This window comes from Canis aureus, chromosome 19, assembly GCF_053574225.1.
Source record: "Canis aureus isolate CA01 chromosome 19, VMU_Caureus_v.1.0, whole genome shotgun sequence".
Lineage (NCBI taxonomy): Eukaryota > Metazoa > Chordata > Mammalia > Carnivora > Canidae > Canis > Canis aureus.
Genome location: NC_135629.1, coordinates 29,292,078 through 29,312,451, shown reverse-complemented (window position 1 = coordinate 29,312,451; position 20,374 = coordinate 29,292,078). Strand labels below are relative to the sequence as shown.

General features: G+C 39.7%; 1 protein-coding gene across 10 annotated transcripts in view; it reads right to left on the bottom strand.

Moving 5' to 3' along the window:
• Positions 1-9,970, bottom strand: part of CADPS (calcium dependent secretion activator) — a 459,608-nt gene extending 449,638 nt beyond the window's left edge. For 4 of the 10 annotated variants that reach the window (XM_077858238.1, XM_077858239.1, XM_077858240.1 and 1 more), the window contains exon 1: positions 9,124-9,970. In XM_077858238.1, the coding sequence (XP_077714364.1) occupies positions 9,124-9,573 (450 nt within the window). In that variant the 5' untranslated portion in view covers positions 9,574-9,970. The remainder of the gene's footprint in view (positions 1-9,123) is intronic. The other 6 variants (XM_077858234.1, XM_077858236.1, XM_077858235.1 and 3 more) reach the window with 2 other exon arrangements.
• Positions 9,971-20,374: the final 10,404 nt, after the last annotated feature.

The following is a 20,374-nucleotide window of genomic DNA, read 5'->3' as shown; positions in this document are numbered from 1 at the left end:
TACTATTGTCTTTTTCAAAGCACTACAGCCCCTGGAGGGTCTATGCTCTTGGAACATTTAGGGATTTTTTTTTTTTAATGTTAACCCCAGGGGCACCTGGGTGGCTCAGCAGTTGAGTGCCTGCCTTTGGCCCAGGGTGTGATCCTGGAATCCCAGGATCCAGTTCCACATTGGACTCGCTGCGGGGAGCCTGCTTCTCTGTCTGTCTCTGCCTCTATCTCTCTCTCTCTGTCTCTCTCATGAATGAATAAATAAAATCTTAAAAAAACAAAACAAAACAAAACACGTTAACTCCAAAGGATTTTATAATTTTCCTGCTGCATGGAAGTGATCATGAGAAACACCACATGGGCTGCTGAAAGAACACCAATACATTATCGGATTACTCCATTTCTCTCTATTTTATTTCTTTTTAAGATGTTATTTATTTATTCATGAGAGACATAGAGAGAGAGGGGCAGAGACAGAGAGAGAAGTAGGCTCCCTGCAGGGAGCCTGATGCAGAACTCAATCCAGGTACTTGATCCAGTGACTCGGGGCTCAACCTCTGAGCCATCCAGGCATCCCCATTTCTCTCAATTTTAGAAGAGTGGTCAGGAGCTTAGAACACTTGGAGGTTTGATGATTCAATTTATTTTTCAAAACTCTCAACGTTTTCCCTGCTTCTTAAAATGAAACAAATGGCTTAGCAAAGATAATTTTCCCCTTGACTAGTGAAAAGCATCAGAAAAATCCATACCTAAGCAGTTTTACCTTTTTAAAGATACTTCACACTCATCCTATTATTATCGCATCCAGTATACAACACCATGGTTATTATTTATTTATATTCTAATACACTCAGAAAAGACTTTAGATAACTTACAATAAGAGTGAAAATAGTCCCCAAATTCCATGATAGAATAAAAGTAGAGAGATGCATATTTGTATTTAAACATGTGCAACTTATAGATTCTATTATATAACTTTGGCAACATGGAGACTGATAATATTTTAAAAGCCTAACTTTTACTAACATGTGGTTGACTGCCCATTCTTTTTTTTTTTTTTTTTCTTCAGAAAGGGTTAAATCAAATAAAACTACAAAAGAACATATACCCAATAGGGAGATTCAGGTCTCATTTTGGCTCTTTCTGACTTAATGGTTGGCTACTTAAATAGGTCCTACAGTGATTCAAATTCAATTGTGATTCAGTCATTTCAGGAAATTCATAATTACTTATGGTCTTTAAAAGAAGACACTTCTTCATAATATATCAAAATGTATCCATTGTTGGTATAAACAAGCTAAACCAGGAAGTAATCAATAGTATGTTTCTGCTACATAAATTATTTTGAAACCATTTAGCAATTGGTATGCTTTTCATGTTTTTCAGGGGAAACTTTTATAAAAGTAAACAAGTTGTGCCTAAAAGAGAGGTGAATTATATTCAAGACTCTTTAACTTCCTCTCTTTAGAAGCTCCCTAGGAAAGAAAACATCAGTGTGCAATTTCACGTCTAAATGTTTACAAGTACCTACATTGTGCCAACCACTGTTTTCAGAAAATGGGGGATCAAAGAACAGTAAATGTGGTGCCTGTCTTTGGAGTTCTTACAGTCTAGTGGGAGAGAGGCATACAAATAAAAAGTAATTTAAATATAATATACAGGGAGTAATGTAGAAATAGACTAGGGAGTTGAGAAACGATTTAGATTTGGGTAAAGTTTCCCAAAAGAGAGAACACCTGACTTAATTAAAGGATGAACAAGAGCAAATCAGGTGAAGAAAGGTAAGACATTCTATAATAAAGAATAGCATGAGCAAAGATATTGTAGTATGAAATAGTATGGTGACATTTGGTGGACAAAAATGCAGGAATTACTATTACTGATAACATTTGCTCAATATTTACTCCACATTAAGGACTTGTTAAGCAATTAACTTTTTTTTCCCTTGCAATCCTCTATATTATTTTCCTCCACTTAATTGGTGAGGACATTAAGACTTAAAGAGACTGGATAATGTACCCAAGGTCACATAGTCACCAGGTTATAAAATTGACCAGGGTCTTGAATCGGAGACTGGGGACCTGTAGAGTTAGTGAAGTATTTCAGTAAAAGAGAAATAGGGATATATTGTACCCTGAACCCCATCTATTCTGTAGACGATGCTACGATGGTAACCACTGCTATCCAGGTCTGCTTATCATGTCAATAATGATCATGATCACAATGATGACAGCAATAATGAATCTAAGGCTTGCTATGGTCAGTACTTTGCATATATTAACTTTCTCAGTCCTTTTACAGATAAAAATAACACCTATCAACTTAACAATAATAAGAACACTTAAACGGCACTTACCACATGCCAGGCACTGTTCTAAAAGCTTTAGTGTATCATCTCACTTGATTTTCATAAGAACCAATGATGAAGGTACCACTACTATCTCCATTTTATTGATGAGTAAATTGAGTCAGACAGAGGTTAAATAAGTTGCCCAAAATCACAGAGGCAGTTGTTTAGGGTACAGCCAGGGAACAAACCCAGGGGTTCAAGTTTCTGAGTCTATGTTCCTAACTAATGTTCTTCACTGTCCATCATATGTCAAGTGCAACGACAAGACTTCAAACCATTTACAGACTTCATCCTCCCTTCTTTACGGCTAATACCAGGGAATTCTATCACATTCTTGGACTGACAAATGAAAAAATAGCAAGGTAATTCTGATCATCAGCTCTCCAATTCTGCAGAAACTAAATCTGATCCTAACAAGGAAACTGTTGCCAGAGACAAGGAACACAGAGTTCCAAATCCCAGATCCTTCGTTGGATGTGTTACAGGGGCCAGGGTCAGACCATCAATATCTGTGCAACAATGGCAAGAATAGATGGTGTTGGCAAGAATCAGTGTCCTACCATCCAGATGTATATGGTATCCATCTTAGAACAAGCATAATTTTAGTTAAAAGTGTTCAACACTTCATTATTTAAGTGATGGCTTGGTAGTCTTATTTCTACTGCTTTTTGCAAGCCCATAAAAACTCAGCCTCAACCTCTACTTACACATATTCCAGTTATAAAAGAAGCCAGAAATACACATTTTTTGATGAAATAAGTTCATAGTTTTAAATGTTGACAACTGAAAACTGAAACGGTATTGTAGACAAAACAGAATATACCTGTGGTTCACTTTTAGCTCACAGGTCACAATTTACAAGCTCTCATGTAGTTTGCAGTCATATAAACTTTTAAGATCTAACCGCCTCATCTGAAAATTTAGTTGGACAAAAGGAACTCTAACTTGATTTGTCTCAGATTCTTCGAAGACACTACCTTATCTTGAATGTAAAAATATCAATACGGGATCCCTGGGTGGCGCAGTGGTTTGGCGCCTGCCTTTGGCCCAGGGCGCGGTCCTGGAGACCCGGGATCGAATCCCACGTCGGGCTCTCGGTGCATGGAGCTTGCTTCTCCCTCTGTCTATGTCCCTGCCTCTCTCTCTGTGACTGTCATAAATAAATAAAAATGTTTAAAAAAATTAAAAATAAAAAAATAAAATAAATAAAAATATCAATACACACACACACACACACACATTCTCTTCATCATCCAGTTTTCTTCATCCTGTCAAGGAAATTATTTGAACCTTCTAGATCCAGCCATGCTTATAGTCACCTGGCACTGGATATTTTTCTATTATGTACACCAATAAATCTTTCCTATCCCCTTTGTTTTCATTTTGATTTAGTCAACTTGAGTTGGGTTTTTGTAACTTGGAACCAAAAGAATTGGACTACCACTGTCACACAAAAAATGGCTCCTTTCCACATTACTGCTACCATATGCTCTTCTCTAGACTGGGATACCTGTCTTTCCTTAGGCTGATACAAATCATACAAATCCTTTAAGACCTAACCCTAGTCTACTTCCTCCATGAAGATTTTCCCTACTATTATACCCAATCCTGTGTGTACGCATGCACACTCTCTCTTTCCCTATACTTTAATATTTGTAACCAGCATCTTACAATTAAACACTTTGTTATTCTCAACTTATTTGACAGGTGTATATGTTAACTTCTAAACTAGAACATATGCTCCCCAAATCAGGGACATATCTCACAGGTATCTTCTGGTTCTGCAACCAAGCCTGGGAGAGAGAGTGCTTGGTGCAAGGAGTAACTAGTCATCTTTTTAAAACTTAGTTGTAAGTTAGTAGAACTCTCTTAATCATTCTACACAGCCTAAGCTGTTTAGAAACTTGGCCCCAAATCACAAACATTGATTATATTTTAATGCAATAGCCGATGATTGGATATTAAATTTGCTTTTGTAGGGGAAAGATCATTTGACTTTTACCACTATACACAGTACAATTCTTCAGGAATGAAGGATTTAATTTCCTTTGTTCTTCAGTCCAGTTTTAGGGAAGCGTGACTATATTCCAAGAATGTAATAAGGCAAGAGCCTTCATATATATATATATATATATATATATATATATATATATATATATATATATATTGGTATTCTTCATCTTCAGGATTTCTCTGCTGGTAGTAGTTCAAAACAGTTCCTGCCCATTGCACCAAGGAGATTGGGAGGAAAATGCCAAAAAGCATATATAAAGATTTCAATTCTTTTTCTGATGAAGAGAGAGCAACAATTTCTCTTTGAAGGAATCCTGGCTTAATAACTATTTCATTCTCTCAAAAGGTTAGAACACTTATTTTCAAAAATCCAAATCATATGTTACATTGACAAGGCAGCTCTTAAGAATTCTGAATAGTAGAGCTAACCCAAATATCTCAAAGCATATCTGAATGGATGAACCACTATTATGGATTTAAAATATATATCTACACTCATGCACATCTATGGTTAACTAGGACCAGGTCTTAAATTTTAGGAAAGGTATAGGCTTTTGAACTATGACCACAATTCACAGAGTCAAATAAGTGAATGAATAAAGGCAAAATTTCTATGGCTCAACAGTGACTCAACATTAGCCATAATTTCGTGGCAAGACATAAGGTGAATCACAGAGAAATGAGTAGCTTGAATTTACAACACATTTGGTCTACACATACAGTCCTCTTGAATGAAATAGGAGTTCATATAAAAGAAACATGATTTCAGGATTACCCCTGTCCCTCATCATATACATACACACAGACATAGAGCTACACAAAAGTATATATGCACGCATATTCATTTATAATCCAGACATTGTAATTCCTAACCAATTAAAAGATTGGTCACGTCAATCTAAATATTACACAGTATTGTTTATAGTGTCTACTTTCACATTCCCTCCGTAACATCTATAAGTAGCTAGTTCACTTGAGGTAGCCACTCATCGCCGTTACTACATAATTGAGAAACATATGGCACAGCTTTGCCATGCCAACTTCTAGGTAATTCACTTTACCATTATGACAAAAGAGGAAAACTAAAAGCACAGATCGTTTTTCAAATTGTCGTTTATGAGCAGCTGAAACATATACTGTGATAGTCTGAAGGCTAGATATTTGTTTTGCCTATTCATTATCACTACTAGCATTTTATATTTAGATTCACTGCAATACAAGAAAGGTATACCTGTAAATGATAATATATGTTTTCACACAGTCTGAAGTCCCTTCTTTTAAATGGAAGATTAATGAATGACCAGATGTTCTTTTCCCCAGGAAAGGTGGAATCAAAAAAATTAACTAACAAAATGATCCAGTAATGGTACCTCCTCCCTCCAATCCTTTCTAATTGTTCTTCTTGGTTAAAATACTTTTTATTTATTTATTTATTTATTTATTTATTATTTTTCAAGCTTCAGCTTCAATCACACAGAAAGCCTGACAAGTCTGGTGTTGTGATTTACCAGCTAATAGCCCATCTCTTTCCTTCATGCTTTTTATGAGGTTAATACCTAAACGTCCATTTTACCTGTGTTGATTTTTTGATAGGTACTGAAAGGAAAGATGCAGAGCTCTCTCAACTCAAAGAGAAGAAACCCTGTGTGTGTGTTGGGGGGGTGGGGGTGGAGGGGGGCGGATTATACCTGACATGCTGTCAGGATGCTGGGACTCTATTTTTCTCTCTAGAATATTTCTGGCCAGTGTCACATATTAAAAAGAAGACAGAATTTGAAATCAGAATATCCCATGTCTCAGTTTCCAATTGTTCTCCTAAGTAGTGCTTTAGGCAAATTATAAAACCTTCTGAGTCTGTTTTCTCTTCTGAAAATTAAGATGGTAATTCCTACATTGTTAGAGCTAGGAGAATTTAAAATGATCAAAGAACAAAAAAACAACAACTGTAATAACTAAGGAAATTTCAATAAACTACCTATTTTGGTTAACTATATATCAATATTAGCTCTTTAATAATGTACCATACTATTAGAAGATATTAATAGGGGAAACTGGACAGGAGCATATGGGAACTCCCTGTACTATTTTCTCAATTTTTCAGTAAATCTAAAACTCTTCTAAAAAATAAAGCTTATTTTTAAAAAATGTTCTACATGAAGAGCCTTGCACATAGCAGGTTCTTGAAAAACTGCAGCTAGTGTTATGGCATAACCATTTAGTTTCATAAAGTGTATTATACTCGGCACAATATTATATTTTCTTCAGGTTTGTTGGGGTATAATGGGCATACAAGATTGTGTAAGTTTAAGGTGAACAGCATGATGATTTGACAATACGTACTCTTCTCTTTCCCAATGCAGTGACTTTTTCACAGGCAGTCTTCTGACTCCCTCCATGTCACTCTATTCCTTCATATACATCATTTTTCCTCTAGCTGTTTCTAATTAATTCATTTCTATTGTACTATAAATTTGTGTATAGTTTACAGCCAGTTTATATTTCTTCAAGACTAATTTTGGTCTATCAATCTTATTGGTTAGACTTAAATTTAACCACAATGTTTATGCAAACATTTCTGTCACTTTCAGTGCTTGCCCATTGAAAAAAAAAAATACATCAAAGTTCCAAGCTTTCAACTTGGGAGAAAGATAGTAGAACATTCTTTTCCAGAAAGACATTAAAAACTTAAAGGTACAGAAAGGGAAAGGTTGTTTTCTTTCGTAATAAGGAGAGAGATATTCAGCTTCGCAGTATAGCCAACAGCCCTGAGGCAGCTTTGCTCCACTATGCATTTAGCACTAGTTTGCTGCAATAACTAAAAATAGTTTGACCAAATGCCAGTGTTATCAATCGTCCTGTAGTCTCTTTGATGTTAAGGTCATGTGTAAAAACTGAGCCCACTTGCCCCTCAAAACCACAGTTTTGAATCGATTCAGGTAAAACATGCCATCAGACCAGAAAAACTTAGTCTCATGATGATCTTTTCAGGTGACTGAAGTTTCTGTTTAGGGAGAAATGGGCCACTGTGAGAACGGATTTCTCTCCCTATTCCAGTGCTGAATTTTAGCCTCTATTTAAAGGACAGAGCTCTAGAGCCTTATGGCTGATAAAGTTTGTTTTATATTTTCCCTTTAAAGCACGACAGTTTTCATTGCCAAAGGAATAGGACATCTCTGTTTGGTGCTGTTATTAATAGATTTTGAAGACACAATCACCATAATTCTAAGCCGAATCTTGAAATATCAGGCCCTGTACACAAACCCAACACCCAACCTTACTAGAAAATCCAAAAACTTTTAATGATCTGAGGATACTTTTGTCTACTGTAGTCAACAGAGGCTGAAAGAGCAAGGGGCCACTGAGGAGGGGCAAAAAGTGGTGTAGCCCACCTGCTATTCCCTAACCAGGAAATGAGTTGTATTTTTAATAAAACTGGTAACCAAGCTTGCAATAGCTGAAATAAATCATCAGTGCAGGGTGGTGTGTGTACACGTATAAGCAAAACAAACAGAGAAAGCTGTGCTCACTTAAGATAAGGGTGGATGAATACAGGAAAGCCTAACACTACTACAGCAACATGGAATTCGGTCTTCAGTGATAGCAACCAAGAAATTCACTGTTTTAAGAAACTGTCCCTCTGGGGGCTTCACTGGCTATTCTTTCAAAACAGAATTGGCAAATTCACTTAAAAGAGGCCACGGAATGCTGACTTTCTTCACTAACTCACTCCAACCGGGGACTTGACCTCCTCTTAGGATCCCGCCACTGCCCTATCCTGCAGGAACCTTCCCCCTCCTTCCTCTGGCTGGAGAACAGCTCTTAGAAATAGGCAGGTTTTTTTTTTTTTTTTTTCCCCCACATCAAAGGCAGTCCTCAGCCTTGCCCCAGCCTCAGACACAAAAAGCTTTTGATGCGTGTAATTGCGAAGCTTTTTGCAGCTGCACTTTATCAAGCCCAAAGCGGCTGGGCTTGGAGGGCCTCGGAGAGCCAGAAGGTGGCGGCGAAGTCACCTTGGGAAGGGAAGAGGGTCAGAGGGAGGAAGGCGGAGCAGCTGACCCCGGCCGAGGGAGCGGAGGGAGTGCCCTGGCTCCGGGGTCAAGGAGGAAGGGGATGAGGAATGGGGTGCGGGGGGGAGGGGCGCATCAGCCCGAGCGGGGAGCGGCGCCCGGGGACCCTTAGACGACCCTAGTGGGGATCAGCTGACCCCGACGAGGGGAGGAGGGCGCCCTTCGCAGCGAGCCTGGAAGCTTCGCCTTCCCGGCTGGCTTTCTCCCGCCTGCCCCTGCGGCTCTCTCGGCTGCGCGGGCCGAGGGTGCCCCCACCTGCCGGGTGCCCCCGCCCGCCGAGCGCACGCCCAGGAAGGCGGGCCCGGAGCTGAGCGCAGCCGCTCGCCGCTGGAGAGTGCCGGGAGCCCGGCAGCCGAGCAAGGCCTCTCTGGGCGCCGCGGGCTGCAAGTCACTCCCCGCGCCTCCCGGGCCGTAGCGCGGCACCTGCCCGCCTGTGGCCCCAGCGCTCCCAGGTGGGCTCGCACGGCGCCGAGGTCCAGGCCCACCGCTGGTCCCCTGCAGGTCTAGGCGCGCTCGGGGCGCGGAGAGGGGGCCTGGTAGCCCCTTCCCCAGGGCGCGGTCTCCTCCTCCTCCTCCTCCTCCTGCTCCTGCTCCTGCTCCAGCTCCTGCTCCTCCTCGCCAGCTGCGCCGCCAGCTCCCATTGTTCGCCCCGCCCGCCTGCCGACGTCCCGGCGCAGCTCCCGGGCCTCCCGGGCGCACCTACCTTCTGCTGCCGGCGAGCCATGTCGGTGGGCTGCTTGGCGTTGAAGGGGTAGGCGATGCAGCGCATCACGAACACGTAGAGCTGCAGCCTCTTCTTCCTCTCTTCCTCCTCCTTCTGCAGCCGCTCCAACTCCTCCTTCTCCTTCTCGCTCACCACCGACGGGCTGGGGCTGGAGGGCCGGCCGCCCCCGGCGCGGCTGCTGGGCTGCAGCCCCCCGGCCCCGCCGCCGCTGCTCGCGCCGCTGCCCCCACCGCCGCCGGCGCCCACCCCGGCTCCGGCGCCGGCCCCGCCGCCACCCCCGAGCCCGGCGCCGCCGCCGCCGCCCGAGCCCTCGCTGGTGCGGCTGGGGGACAGGCGCGCGCCGGACGCGGCCGAGCCCAGAACCTCCTTGCCGCTCTCCTCCTCCACGATCTCATCCGATTCCTCTTCGCTGGACGAAGGGTCCAGCATGGTGGCGCCTGGGGAGGGGGGTGGTCCTCGGAGCCCTGGGCTAGGGGTTGCAAAAGAGTGGGGGGCGCTGGAGGCAGCTGGGGGGTCGGCTCCCCCGGATGCGCGCTTCTCCCCAAATCGGGGAGCGGGCGCTGCTGCTCAGCCTCCGCCGCCGCGACTGCTGCCTCTGCCCGGCGATCGGGAGCTGGGCTCAGACCCAGGAGCGCGAGGGGAGGAGGGGAAGGGAGAGGTGCGTCCGTGGACCCGAGGTGGGCAAGGGGGAGAATCAATTGCGAGCCTCGAGCTCGCAGCCGGATACCATCTGCAGCCGCTGAAGGAGGCGCCTCCAGAAAAGATGCCGAGTGTTGCAAGCTGTCGATGCAGCCAAGAGCCTAAGAGGCATCTTGCCGATTGGGGAGGGAGCGGCGCTTACGTGTTTATTGGCTTAACTCTCCCGTGTCCGCTGCGTAAAGGGTGGCTGCAGAAGGCTGGAGCCCGGAGAGCGTGGGGTGGGTGGGTGGGTGGGGGGCGGGGGGGCGGCCCAAAGTCTCAGAGCTTCAGAACCGACCCTAACGCTTTCCCACACTCCTCCCCTCCTCCCCTTGGTGAATAATTGCCTTCCTGATACCCCGTTCTCATTGCCTCGACCTCTCTCACCTCCCCCGGACAAAAAAAGTTCCTGGAGAATTGGAAGAGAGAGACACACCAGTAATGACTTCTTGTTAGCCAAGAGTGGGCGGTCTGTTTGGAGACGCTAAAATCAGATGAGGAGAGGAAGTCAGTGAGATCCCATACGTAGAAAGAGTTTGTCTCCTTTTTCCAGGCTTCTTCACACCTGGGGCTTGTGGGCTGTGGGGCTTGGCAGCAGGTTTGTCCCACCTGTATAAACTTTGATTCCAGCGATTGACATACACCCACTCATTAAAATAAAAGTGAATCAAATCTTGAATTGGTGTATGGACCTTGTAGCTAAACTATTTAGGTAGAAGCCCCGCCCTTGTCTACCCCGCAAAAGCTATGATGAATAGACTTCAGTTGCAAGAACTGGTAACACTTTCTGCTGAGGTAAGCATACCGGAGAAATAGGGTTTCTGGTTGCTCAGCCCTTTCTCTTTTCTGGCTGCCGGGGGATCTGGGTGGAGGAATGGGGACCCTGAAATCAGACAAAGACTCCCCCAAGAACTCAGCGGGCATCAACATCCGATATGTTGATTCTTACAGTCTTCATCCCTGCTTCTCGGTTATCTATTAATTTAAAGCAGCAGATGGTGCCTTCCTTCCCCTCCTGCTCCTTTCACTTAGGCCAATAAACCCGGCGGACAAGGGAGCTGGCCAGCGTGCTGAATCTAATCAGCAACCCGCAGATGGATTGAAAGCAAACCAACACCCGCCACCCTTGGATTTTAGGCTATCTAGAGACCTTTCTCCACCTCCTCCCACCCCCACCCCCACCCCCACCCCCATATTTATGCATTTTCTAATGCTCGAATTATTCCTAGATACTCGTGGGAGTTATTATAAAAGTGTAGCGTGAATTTAAAGTTTACATCACAGCTGTCTTTATGTATTTTCAAATTTACCATGAGGTTTACTGCAGGCTTTGATACTCGAAGCTTTCTCATTAATTTGAGGGCTAAAAAGGGACTAAAAACAACATTGTTCTTCAGATTAACTCTAACAGCTCTTTTTTTTAAAGATTATTCATTCATTTATTTATTCATGAGAGACACACAGAGAGAGAGGGAGAAGCAGGCTCCATGCAGGAAACCCAATGTGGGACTCTATCCCGGGACTCCTGGATCATGCCCTGAGCCAAAGGCAGCCACTTAACCGCTGAGCGACCCAGACGTCCCTCTAACAGTTCTGTTTGAGGTTTTGAATTAAGTTATATATGTAAAGCTTATGTTTGACTTCACCACCATACCCACCTCAAGGACATAACTACTGTGGTCATCACACATTCTGTATCAATTTAAAACAAATAATCCAGCAACGTGGAAATTATTACAGTTGTACAGTTCTCACTTTTCAATTATTCTAAAGAAGTAAAGGATGTTCAAATCATGTGCTATTGGTTTCCCTGGAACAGAATACATAGCAGGCCAATCAATCAACAATCTTTATTCAGCACCTTTTTACAAACTGAACATTGTTCTAGCTGCTTGGGGTAGATGGAATTTTTTAAAAAACATTCTTTTAAAGAGTCTATAATCTCCTTTGGGAGATACAATATAAACATGTGAAAAAGATTGGCAGCACTTATTTCAAGGCAACAGATCAACAAATCCAAGTTAGTAAACTGCTAAAAAGCTTGCATGAATGAAATAACTGGGAATGGAAAAGAATCCCATGTTTCTCAAAGGAGAGAGTTAAATTTTAAAGGAAGGAACCATATGAATGAATGGTGGACAAAGAAGATATTACAAGTGGAAAACGTACTTTGCAAAGCCATAGAGATAAAACAAGGGACCAAATAAGGTACAAAGTGTAGGGTATGGGTAGATGAGGGAGAAGCGGAGAGAATAGAAGAAGCTGAAATAATAATGCATTTGGTCAAGTGGAGGGATCATGTTTAGGGCACAAAAGTCAATTACATTATCTAGAGAAAATATGGTGATTTGAGGAGGGCGTGATCTTGAAGGCCAAAACAAAGGCCATTTACCAGTTAAATATTTCTTCCTTAAGTAACCTTAGGCATTTAAGTGTTATCACATTAGACACTGGGAAAAGAGTGACTGTGAATTCTGTCTTCAGAACCATTTGGAACTTCTCAATTGCTATAAAAAAGTTATGTTTATGTTGTATTTTTACAAACTCCTTTGGCATTATGTGGGCTATTTTTCCCAATTATACTCATTAAAAAACAAAACTCACTGTCTATGTTTTGTTAGTCATATAAGCCTATGATTTGGGTATTAAATGTAACATTGCTTAGCTAAAGCTAAGAATCTTTTCAATCTGTCCCCCCACCCCATGAATTTTTTTTCTCCCCATGAATTTTTAATCAGAGAGACTTAAACAGATTTTATGAGAAATACTTTTACTTTTTTTTTTCAAATGGTGTGCATTCCTGTCTTTTGAAGTGTGCATGTATCAAAGATATCTTTTTTCTTCGCTAAAAGTTAATTCAAAGTCCTTGGGAATATTATAGCTCTTTGCTACGGCTGAAGATAAGATATGACAACCAGAAGTCCTTAGACATTTAAACGAAGACTCGTGGCTTTCCTAGATACAAATTTTGATGAACAAGAATGAAAGTAATCCCAGAACACATCCAAAGGATCTTAATATTTATCTACCTTTTGTTAACACCCATGTTCTTATTTTTAAAGATACTCTACCATAGATTCTGATACAGACAAGTATATATATTATTCTCAAATAAGTTATTTTAGATGCTTGCATGTTTGCTCCTACCTCCAGTTCTGCTTTGTAGGAAACTTGAATAACCTCAGGGTGATGGAATACAATTTAGTCAGTCATCTGGAGACCATATCATGAAAGCAGAAGTTATGACATCAATTTTTTAAAATCCCACCCACTAAAAGTAAAGTCCAGAGGAAACAGAAACAACTGAAACATTAACCCAAGGTTTTCTCATCTAGACCATTCTCCTCTCAAGTGTTTGCTGTGATCATGTAAAAGGCGACACATATGAGGAAATATCGGAGTCATTGGCAACTGATAGATGCTTTGGCAAAAAGCAACCACTCTTGTATGTCACTCATATAACAATCAAATAACACTGAGTTTAATGGCCATATTAATGTTTTTGTGTGTTTTTTATTAGAAGATAGTTCGGTAATTATTTTTTTAAATCTCCTACCAAATTTCATATTATCTAGATGTAATCATCTCATAATCCTCTCCAATCAATATTTCTTTTATTTTTAAAATTTTAGAAATAGCTCACAAGCACCAAAAAGAAGAAATATAAACCTTATGGAATGCCTTTGTCAAGTTAAATGCTTGGACTCTCAACCTAGGCAGTTCTGCCTCTGCCACTTAAGAGCAGAGTTCCTCTGGAAAAATTACCTAATGACTCAGACTCAGTTTCCTCCTCTGTAAAATGAAGGACAGTTGTACTCCTTTCCCTTCAAATGACAAGAACATTAAGTTAGACATTATATTAAAAGTATTTTTCAGCAAATTAAAAATAGAATTACCATATGATCCAGTAATTCCACTACTGTTTACCAAAAGAATATGAAAATCTTGGGCAGCCCCGATGGCGCAGTGGTTTAGCGCTGCCTGCAGCCTGGGGTGTGATCCTGGAGACCCGGGATCGAGTCCCACATCGGGCTCCCTGCATGGAGCCTGCTTCTCTCTCCGCCTGTGTCTCTGCCTCTCTCTTCGCTCTCTCTGGATGAATGAATAAATAAATCTTAAAAAAAAAACAAAAACATGAAAATCTTAATTTGAAAAAATATATGCCCCCCCCATGTTTACTGCAGCATTACTTATAATAGTCAAATTATGGAAGCAGCTCAAGTGTCCATCAATAGATGAATGGTTAAAACAAATGTGAGACATATATATGTATATATTTATATATTAGATATATATGTACACACACATATATATATATATATATTATATATTATCCTTAAGAAAGAATGCAATCTTGCCATTTGCAATGACATGGCTGGAGCCAGAAAGTATAATGCTAAGTAAAATAAGTCAATCAGAGAAAGACCAATACTATTTGATTTTACTTATATGTGGAATAAGAGACAAAACAAACAAAAAAAGAAACAAACCAATAAAACAAAAAACAGACTTTTAACTATAGAGAACAAACTGATGGTTACCAGAGGGGAGGGAGGTCGGAGGATGGGTGGAATAGGTGAAGGGGATTAAGAGAATACTTATCATTATGAGCAGTGAGTAATGTTTAGAACTGTTAATGATTTATTGTACATCTGAAACTAATACGAGTGTATGTTAACTATACTGGAGTTAAAATTTTAAGTATTTTTCAATAGATTTTAGGTTTAAGCTTTTTTTCAACTGATAGCAGAAAGACTTAAAATACATGAGATGACTAGAACTTGGGCACAAATAATCAAAAGGAAAAACAACATTAAAAACACCAAATAATCCAAGAATAGATCCTTAAATAATAGAATATTTGCCCATTTATCTCATTGATCCCTGTCTTGTTTTGGATAGTATTTTCAGGGACTTAGAAAATGGTTTATTTTCTTTGATAAACCTACTCTTCATCATTACTCTTTATCATATGATAATTCTTACTAAAGTGAAATGAAGTGAGTTAGGATGGAATTAAAGGACAATCACAAGATTAAAAATAATAAAATCAAGCCACACAAAAACATCTTCTTTCACTCCAGGCAATAAAACATGTTTAAGAATGATAAATAATACTACTTACAGGAATTGGTTTTAGAAAACCACCTTATTAGTTAACATAAAAAAGAAAAACAGAACAATATATTTTACAATAAATATTTGACGTGAATTCTGGAAACCAACTATTCACAAGGGTAATCACATTTCTTACATATACTGTTTCTTTTAACAGAAGTGGAAACTAAATGTGGTATAGATTGAAATGCAGTTTATGCTGGTGTTTACATGGACTAAGTGGAGAACTGAGTCTTTTGCATTGACACGGATATGGCGACATGCCAGCAAATGAAAGAGAAAAAAGGACCCACATATTTTTTGCTATATAATATATTAGGTACATAATTTGCCTGATTTGCCAAATTCTCCAATTTGGTTTACCTTGGTAAATGCAGCTACCATTATGTCTTCACCTTACTGAAAAGATTTTCTGGGCTGATTATCTGGGTTATATTTAATTGTTTTCACAAAACACACTATCTTTAGATTGGGAAGTTTTCTGAGGATTATAAGTAGGAATGACTGAAATCAGGGTGTTTATATATTAACAAGCTTGTTTTCAGTTTTAAATAATTGAAAACAGCAAGTTCCTTCAATTTTGGCTACCCTAAAACATATGAGTCTTTTGGATACCTCATCTTTTGGAGGAGGAAAGTGAGTAGGGAAAAAAGGTTAAGAAAGGGTTGGTGAATGAAGGGAAAGTAAATGAAATGTAATGGGTCCTGATCAAGGGGGTCTTGATACTACCACCTAGGTTAGGGGTCTATAAAGATAAACACTGGAGGAAATGTTCTAAATTAGATCTGGTCTCCTATGTGGCAAACCAAACTAGCAAAGGAAAATTCATACATAAAGGCCTGGCTCTGCTTATAAGAATGCTCTTCTTCTTTCTCTTCTTCTCAGGGTGATGCTGACTCTGTTTCCATAGTAGAGTGGGCCCATTCTACCCCATTGTCTGTTTGTAAGAGCTCCATACTCTTCTCTTGTTTCTTTCATCAATAGGGATTTCCTGCCTGGTGTGTTTCCAAAAAAATGTTTAGGGAGATGTTGACATGTTGTTATTTTTCACTTACAAGTCATACCTAATGATTTACCATGAGGAGCAATGGACTTCTATAAGAACTTAAGTTTCACCTGTAACAGGGTTTGGTATACTCCAACCATGTACTTGTGAGTATACAAATCACAATGTCACTGTGATGATTACTAGGCCAGGGCTTAATACTCTCCCTGCACAGAACTCTGATAATGCTCAAGTGAAACATATATTTTAGGCTTTATATTTAAGTAGAATCTCCACTTTTATAATCCAGAATTCATATTTTGATGTTTTATCACTTTCTGGAAAGTTTCAAGATATAGGAATATGAAATAACAACTGGTACCATTAGGCATGCTTGAAACAAGAGAGAGCTAGGCATGCCCCAAGATTACTGGCCTTGAATCCAGTCACTCCAGTCACACGGAAAAAGAAAATGAAGATATATACATGGGTGCCATAGCTCTTCAGTGCACAGTGAACTGCCCACTCATAAACATGCCTCAACTGGCATATATCATAATAAATCTAATTAACATGCTCTCTTCTTGAAGAGGAGACAGGAAGTAGGAAAACACACTGGCAGAGAGCCAGAAGGTTGCCTTTTCCCCTGCAAGATCATAATCCAAGCTACCACCTTTCACCAAGTGGCTCAGGCTTTCAGCTCCCTGATTAGCCTGCAACCAAGAATCTAGATGAATCTCTGTACTAGTTTTTTTTAAAAAGGTTTTATTTATTTATTCATGAGAGACACACAGAGAGAGGCAGAGACATAGGCAGAGGGAGAAGCAGGCTCCCTAAGGGGACCCTGATGTGGGACTCGATCCTTGGACCCTGGGACCATGACCTGAGCCAAAGACAGACTCTCAACTGCTGAGCCACCCCAGCACCCTCTGTATTTGTTTTTTAAGAGTGGGTCTCTATCAGGTATATTTATTTGGAATTCTGGCACTTTTCTTGGCAATGTCTTGAAGGAGATAATGAGCTAATGCACGTATGTACTTAGAACAAAGTCTAGCCCATAGTAAGCTTTCGATAGATGCCAGCAGAGATGGCAGTGCTGTTGATAACTATTACAAAATTTTATTCCAAATAACAAGGCCCTTTTTTTTGGAAGGAGAGAAGGGGAAATGGTTTACTAAGGCTAGTGAAAAAAACCTCTTGCTCCTCAAAAGAAAGGCAACTTCACCTTGGAAAGTTTTGACAATCTATGAGAGTCAACATCAGAGGGACAACAGAGGTCTTGGAGGGAGTGGGTCTTGTGTTCTTTAGTGTAGATTTAATACCCCATCCATGTTCTACCCATGCTGATATTTTGGTTCTGCTTTTACATTATTAGAAAGTATACATAAGAAGGAGAGTTAAGTGAAAGATGGAGCAAAGTAGCAAAGCTTGAAGAGTTGGCAAGAATTTTAAAGAGAGCCTTTGGAGTGTGTTTGAACAGACACATGAACTGCCATGGAGATACTCTTCTTCATTTCTTTGCAGAGCATTATTACTTCATGCCATAAAATGACTATATACAGAGTTTCCCCAAATTAGTGAAAGTCAATCTGCATTTCAATCAAATCATCATAAGAAATGCAATAAATGTTTAAAGAATATTCTTGCACTCAACGTCAACTCACAGTGGAGATACTGCAAAAAGTTAGACCTAAATCATAAAGCCTTATCTTTCTTTGCATTATTATTTATACTCTACAACAAAATGAGACTCCTATGAGTCATCAGTACTTTTTTGTACTGTCAGCCATTAAAACGTTAAAACAGCACATTTACCCTGCAGTGGCCATAACCCATTTGATTACTTCAGAAAATGTGTGGGAAAGGAAAACAACACATGTGTGATGATGCCTTCAGGCAATAGGTTGAGTAATCACATAAAACTGAGTAATCATTTGTTTTCCCACCCATACATGTGCATAACCTCTAGTCACCTGATAGCCAGTGGGAATGACTTCATGGAATAACTTCGTCATGGGGCTCAATCATATATTCAGGGCAAGTGAGTCTTCAGTTCCTTGCTGACATCTTACTAGTTGGGGGATGAAAACTGAGAAATGTTCAAATTATGCCCATATTCATGACATAAAATATATGACTTTAAAATTAATCTCTCAAAGAAGCAAATATTAAAAAAATAGGAAAAACAGCAGCCTGATAAGGGTTTGTGTTTTTATGTAAGTTTGCCCAGGTTAACTGGCATCTAGGTGATAAAGGTAAACTTCTTATATCTCCATATCAAATTTATATTCCATAGTTATTGATATAGTCCCAGGGTCAAATATTTGGTGTTTGGTGGTTTTTTTTTTTTTTTTTTTTTGCCTCATAATTACCTTTGTTATTGCCATGGTTTGTTTATTATTTTTGCTTTTTTTTTTTTTTTTTTTTTTTAGTTCTTATATACATGATCCACTGGGTAAAACATGTCTAGGAACCTCCTGTTTTATTAACTGAGTTGTTTCTAAAAAGAAAGAAGATACTCAAACCAAGAATCCAAAACATGAAATTTTGCATTTAAACTTGGATTCAGGGATCCCTGGGTGGCGCAGCGGTTTGGTGCCTGCCTTTGGCCCAGGGCGCGATCCTGGAGACCCGGGATCGAATCCCACGTCGGGCTCCCGGTGCATGGAGCCTGCTTCTCCCTCTGCCTGTGTCTCTGCTTCTCTCTCTCTATCTGTGTGTGACTATCATAAATAATAAAAAAATAAAAATAAAAAAAAAATAAACTTGGATTCAAATTCTGGTTCTACCAGCCATGTGGCCTGGAAAAAAGACAGTGATTTCTTTGACTGTCATTTCTTCAACTTTAAATTCGCAATGAAAGCACCAATAATGCAGGGGATTTTTATGAAGGTGAATCAAGTTCATTCATCTAAAATACTTAGAGCAGTATCTGGCATATATTCATGAAATGAAAGCAATGATCAACATTATAGATGAATTTGTGTCCCACTGAATGGGTAGACCGAAAGAAAAGATATATCTAGCAATTGCCTTTTGCAGAGAGGAGAGGTCCTGTTGGAGAAATTTCTACAAAAATTCCACTTTGTTTTCAAGAACTTTACCTTCTCTGGAATAAAGTACTTCACTTGGAAAAGCTTATGCAAATACATGGAGTTATTATTATATATTTTGTCAAAATTCATCGCAAAAGAACTTATTTGCCAAGTGGCCACAAAATAAGGATGTTATAACCAGACTTGTAATGAGGTTGACATTCCTGGATGAAAAAAAAAAAAGAAAGAAAAGGCCATTCAAACATTGCTTTTTGAGGGCTCAGCTAAATAGCTTTCAGAAAGAGCTTCCACTAGCTTGTATTTGCATAACAAAAAGATTCCCCCACCTTCCTATAGTCTTATTTGCAGATCCCAAATAGAATATTTATTAAAGTCTAGATGCAATTAAATCTTTTGTGAAATCTGTGTTTGATCATGAATAGGGGTGAGTCAGAAAGTCTGTGAACATAAAGTCTGTGGAACATAAAGGGAAGTATACAAGAAAGCATTCTTATCTTATATTTAGCAATAACATTCAAATGACAAAAAAGGAGAGAAGATTTTAGAGTAAGATGAAGTTTTCCATTGAGTGCATTCACTGCTAATCTTGGTTTCTTTGTTTATTGCTCTCATTAATTCAACTAACATATGCTAGATGTTGGAAGATTTGCTTATAAAATGGTGATGGGAAAGGTAGTCTGCACTAACCTAATCTGTCTGGATTCTGAAAGTGCTTTTGTATGAAAGGAAAATATAGTGAGTGCTCAAATAGTAATGTGTGTTTCATTAACATAACAAAAACCGTGTTTTAGATTACTAAAATGCCATAAAATCTAAGCTTTTTTATTTCACTCCAGAAACATAAAAGGAAGTCTGTTCTCACCTTCATTATTGTTCTGAATTAGGATTTTTTAAACCCATTTGTATTTTACTAATAATATTTCAAAGAGATGGTTCCCTTGAAGAGTTTACCTAATCTGAAAAGGTATTTGGGGGGTCAAGCAGGGTGACTTTTTTAGCATAAAAGATTCTTAATCAAATAATTTGTCCATAATTCCATAGAAACCAGAGCAGAGTTATGCATTTGGATAGTGTGACCGAGTAAGAGAAAATAAATTTCCTTTTATTACAATTTTGTAGACTTAAATGTCCTAAAGTAATATTTTTTCCACCTGACCTTATTTTCTTTTGCAAAGGCAAAACAAATAAACTTGAGAGAAAAAGAAAAGGGAAACAATAATCTATGTTTTCATGTTCCTCAATTATTTGATTCCCTGTTAGATTTGTTTCACTTACTTATCATCATACCAAAATATTCATAATTTAAAAGTTGGCAGGAAATGAGACTGCAATCCTTCTGTCCCTGTTGGAACATATCAGGGAATCAGGATTTTCTCTTACCCCAGAGATTCCT